Source organism: Homarus americanus, unplaced genomic scaffold, assembly GCF_018991925.1.
Source record: "Homarus americanus isolate GMGI-L3 unplaced genomic scaffold, GMGI_Hamer_2.0 scaffold25467, whole genome shotgun sequence".
In the NCBI taxonomy this organism is placed as follows: domain Eukaryota; kingdom Metazoa; phylum Arthropoda; class Malacostraca; order Decapoda; family Nephropidae; genus Homarus; species Homarus americanus.
In genome coordinates this window covers 6,947,748-6,952,263 of record NW_024732867.1, presented here as the reverse complement: position 1 = coordinate 6,952,263, position 4,516 = coordinate 6,947,748, and the positions used below count along the sequence as shown (strand labels likewise).

Here is a 4,516-nt window from a genome sequence, read left to right as displayed (position 1 = left end):
TAGTCGAAGACGAGTGTCGTCCCTAAGGCGGTTGTCTGTGAGCTTGCTACGATCTCCCACCACCGATGATGACGTCAGGGCATCGGCAGCGTCACCAGCAATTTGATGACTTCAGAGGAGCATCGATGACGTCACGATAACGTCAATAAACAATTGATGACGCCAAAGCATCAATGGCGTCACGAAAACAGATGAGGCACTACTAGATCTCATCAAATATGTTCATAGACTGGATGACATTTTCATTCTGGAAGAGAGAGAAAAAATAGTTATCCCTTGACCTACAAACAAAAGACGATCACCTGCTAAGTACAGATTACAATAAAATCATAATCAAAACAAAAGAACCACGATTGAGATTATTTATTATATTTATTCGATCATTTATTTTTGCCACAGTGGTTGAGAGGCTCCCGTAAAACCCACAACGATAAACAAAATGACTGTTATTCCTTGATATAACACCATTGTTATATACCTCGTTCTACTCACAGTAAATATCGGTCATAATAACAATCCTCTTCTCAAATTGACTACAACTATCTTTTTTTATTTTATTATTTACTGTCAATAGAAGAAGTAAAATATCTACATTGTTACTTATTGCAGGGGTACGGGGAGGGGGAGGGGCATCACCTTTGAGCAATATTCCATAAACTCGTCCATCGTCACCACACCATCCTTGTTCAGGTCCAACTTCTGTAGATGAGGGAGGAAGACAGTCAGGTTAAGGTACAGGTAACACACACACACACACACGCACACACAGAGTCACACAGACACACACACACACACACGCAGACTCCACACAGACACGGACAGAAAGAGATACAAACACACAGGCAAAGGCAGAAAGACACACACACACACACACACACACACACACACACACACACACACACACAGAGTCACACAGACACCCACCTCAAACACCTTATCGACGTGGTCTATAGCGGTGCCGTCGTCAATACCCGGAGTTGTTTGGTCACCCATCAGGTCGTATACAGACGTCACTATGTCGATCAATTCCTCCTTAGTGATGTAGCCGTCGTTGTTGATGTCATACAAGCTGTGGGGGATGAACTGGTGAGTGGGAGGTGGTGGTGGTGAGTGGGAGGTGGTGGTGGTGAGTGGAGTAGTGGTGAGTGGGAGGTGGTGGTGGTGAGTGGGAGGTGGTGGTGGTGAGTGGGTAGGGGGTGGTGGTGAGTGGGGGTGGTGGTGAATGGAGGTTGGCAGTGGTGATGCTGTGGTGTGATTAACATGAAGGTATAACGAAGATCAAGTGGAGATATAACGAAGGGCGGGGCAGGACAGGGGCAGGGGGCAGGGGCGGGGCAGGAGAGGCGGGAGGAGGCGGGAGGCGGGGCTGGGCGGGGCAGGGGCTGGGCTGGGCAGTAGAGCTGTTCCCTAACGTAGCGTCTATAACACACTAGACATGAACTTTCACAATCACCAGAAGTAACTTTGGACGTACTTGCCTCAGATGTAAACTACTGTATAGTGATGCGATTGTATAAAAAAATATATTGGTTATGCTGTTTGTAGGAGCGATCACAATGAGGTGTAGAGGGTGTGTGTGTGTGTGTGTGTGTGTGTGTGTGTGTGTGTGTGTGTGTGTGTGTGTGTGATGACTGAACTAACACTATGTTGGCATTGTGAAGGTTGGTAGTGTTGACGTCAATCTTCACATGCTATTGAGATTTTATTTATCTATTAATGACTACAGTCGACAGTATAGGCCAGTGATTGGAAATATACATAGTGATAAGATATATTAATATGTATATTATTTTTCATAACTGGACTATTCAAACATGACAGATATATAGGTCTGCATACATTTAACGTTTTATAAAATAATATACAGTTTTTCAATATATTCAAACTGATGAAATGTTTTGAATATTAACTTTTTTATTTCCCCAAAATGTGAAATAATCCCAATTTACTGCCCAAGTGTTAATGCCTGCCCAAGTAACAGCTCCTGACTACTCACCCCCACCATATTAAATGTCTACTTAGGCCAACTTCTTCCACTGGTAGTTCTAAAGACGCTAATAATTACACCAGAAAAGGTAGGAGTTAGACTGACTATTAGGTCAGAAAAAAACAAAATTTGGAATGACTTTAAACAACAACCAAAAATTCTCACACCGCCATCACTGAATCCAAGGTAGAGGGTTTGGTAGTGGAGGAGGAGGAACTCACTTGAAGATCCAGTTGATCCTCTCCTGCATCGTCCCCTTCAGGAGTACCGACAAGCCCATGATGAAATCCCCGAAGGTGATTGTCCCTGAGCCATCTTGGTCCATCGTCCCGAACACGTAGTGAGCGTACATGGCTGCGTCTGTGGGTAAGACAGAGTAATTATGGCTGTTCTGAGAGAGAGAGAGAGAGAGAGAGAGAGAGAGAGAGAGAGAGAGAGAGAGAGAATCGCTATTACAATGAGTCTCAACAGAAGACAAAGACAAAATATATAAATTCTTCCTTCTCTCACACGTACCTAAAAACATTAAAGAAATATAGCCATAAAATATTAATCAAAGTAATAATATCATTAGTTATAGGGAATATTACTATTGTTATTCTTTATATTATTAAAATAACTAATAGTAATAACAATGCCGTGAATATTAATAAAATTCAAATATTATTTTAAATACTAAGACGTTAATGATAAAAAAAAAGTTGAATAATACACTTTGATAATAATTACAAGAACGAAGACGTAACTATTGTGAAAAATATACCATAATACAACTTACTAGACAAAATACAGTTTATTGATGTTAATAATTCACACACACACACACACACACACACACACACACACACACACACAAGGTCTCAGCAACATACTTCGCCCGCTGCCATCGTCAGGTAGGCCTCCTAGGGGGAAGAATTTGCCGTATATTTCCTTGAAGGTTTCCTCGGAGATGACCCCAGTCGGGCACTCCTGCTTGAACCCTCGGTACCTGGAAGATAAGTATATATGTAGCTGGTGATTAGGTAGCCTATATATCGTATGTTGCTTGAATATTGTGTGTATATGTATGTGGAAATAGCGCATATATTTAACTGTAATATAGGACACACACACACACACACACACACACACACACACACACACACACACACACACACACACACACATACACACACACACACACACACACACACACACACACACACACACACACACAACAATTAGGTCGTGACATTATCATTGATCATAATCATTTACAACACAGACAAAACTATACTTCATTGTTATAGTATGAACAAATCAGTAACATTTGATGAACAAGTTGGTGCATCAAATTTTAATTCATGTAGATTGTAAGTCTGTTGAAATAATAAATGTGCTGCTGGTTCCTGGTTCCAGTTTGAATATACAACTCACGTTATACAGATAAAGTAGAAGTAGTTGCTGTAGTTCCCTAAGATAAAGTTAGTACAATAACTCACATAAACTGTAGTTCCTCTTTGGTGAATCTTGTAGCTTCACTGAGCTGTTCTAACCCCTCTGGTCGGTACCTCAGAGGCACTAACTCAAAGTCCTCAAACTCTTGATCTGTAATAGAAAACGGAACTTTAAGCATCAGAGAAAATGAACCTTCACGGGGCATATTTCAAGGGTAACTAACCAAGATATTTACCATAAAATATACTGTACCCAAATACGCAAATGTATAAGTATGTGTAGAGAGAAGATCATCAAATAGCTTTTATCTTCTATAAGTGTAAGCTATTGAGACATTATTAGAATATTATATGTGTACCAGAGATCATGATATTTTTGCTGATAGTCACAACTTCTGTAACATGTCACAAATACTTCGCCTAAGTTAACATATTCTAACTTGTTGTAATTCAAGCGAACTTAACATTTGCTAATTATGTAAGAAGAGGTTGAATCAACGTAGTGGAATTAATGTGTGTGTGTGTGTGTGTGTGTGTGTGTGTGTGTGTGCGCGTAGAACTCAGGGAAAATGAGCCAAAATTGCCGTGGAAAACAGATTGCCTTCTATGGTCACGACTCATTCAGAGACCTCAAGGCGAGACACAACACAACGCCTGAAACGAGCAAAGTTGGTGCGTGGACGAGAGGCATCTGTTACCAGGACCTTCTCCTACTGTGTCTCTTACAGGCAGGTCTTATAGGGATGGTGCTCACTGTACTGGCACGAACACGAGAGAGAGAGAGAGAGAGAGAGAGAGAGAGAGAGAAAGAGAGCATTTATACGTAACACTCTGGCTTTCTTATTATTATACACTAGTGTTATATGGTATCGGAATATACAGGTCTAGTTGACTAAATGACTCGCTCACTGACGGAGTAAAGTGGATATATACGGAGGCGCATCTTTAGTACTTGAGTCACTGTGAGGAAGAGCGGCAGCTGAACTTACAGACAACTTTAGTGTATCCGTTTAATCTTAGCTCACGGGAGGGAGGTGAGGTAACCACGGTGATTTGTTCTTCCACTTTTAAGGATCTCTGTGCCACTGAAGAT

General features: G+C 41.2%; 1 protein-coding gene across 1 annotated transcript; it reads right to left on the bottom strand.

The window, feature by feature from the left end:
- On the bottom strand, positions 1-3,629 carry LOC121869156 (Kv channel-interacting protein 4-like). The gene is made up of 6 exons (XM_042370343.1): positions 3,469-3,629; positions 2,860-2,975; positions 2,209-2,347; positions 925-1,069; positions 637-699; positions 1-247 (listed from the first exon to the last, which is right to left on the bottom strand). Exons 1-6 carry the CDS (start codon positions 3,627-3,629, stop codon positions 203-205), a joined length of 669 nt encoding a protein of 222 aa, XP_042226277.1. The 3' UTR covers positions 1-202.
- Positions 3,630-4,516: the final 887 nt, after the last annotated feature.

Bases quoted from the DNA above. Each gene is read 5' to 3' on its own strand.
- LOC121869156 (XM_042370343.1), bottom strand. From the start codon at position 3,629: ATGCCCCGTGAAGGTTCATTTTCTCTGATGCTTAAAGTTCCGTTTTCT. The intron at 2,976-3,468 runs GTGAGTTATTGT...CTTATCTTCCAG, and splicing joins AAAGAGGAACTACAGTTTAT to GTACCGAGGGTTCAAGCAGG. The intron at 248-636 runs GTGATGCCCCTC...TCTCTCTTCCAG, and splicing joins TTATGGAATATTGCTCAAAG to AATGAAAATGTCATCCAGTC.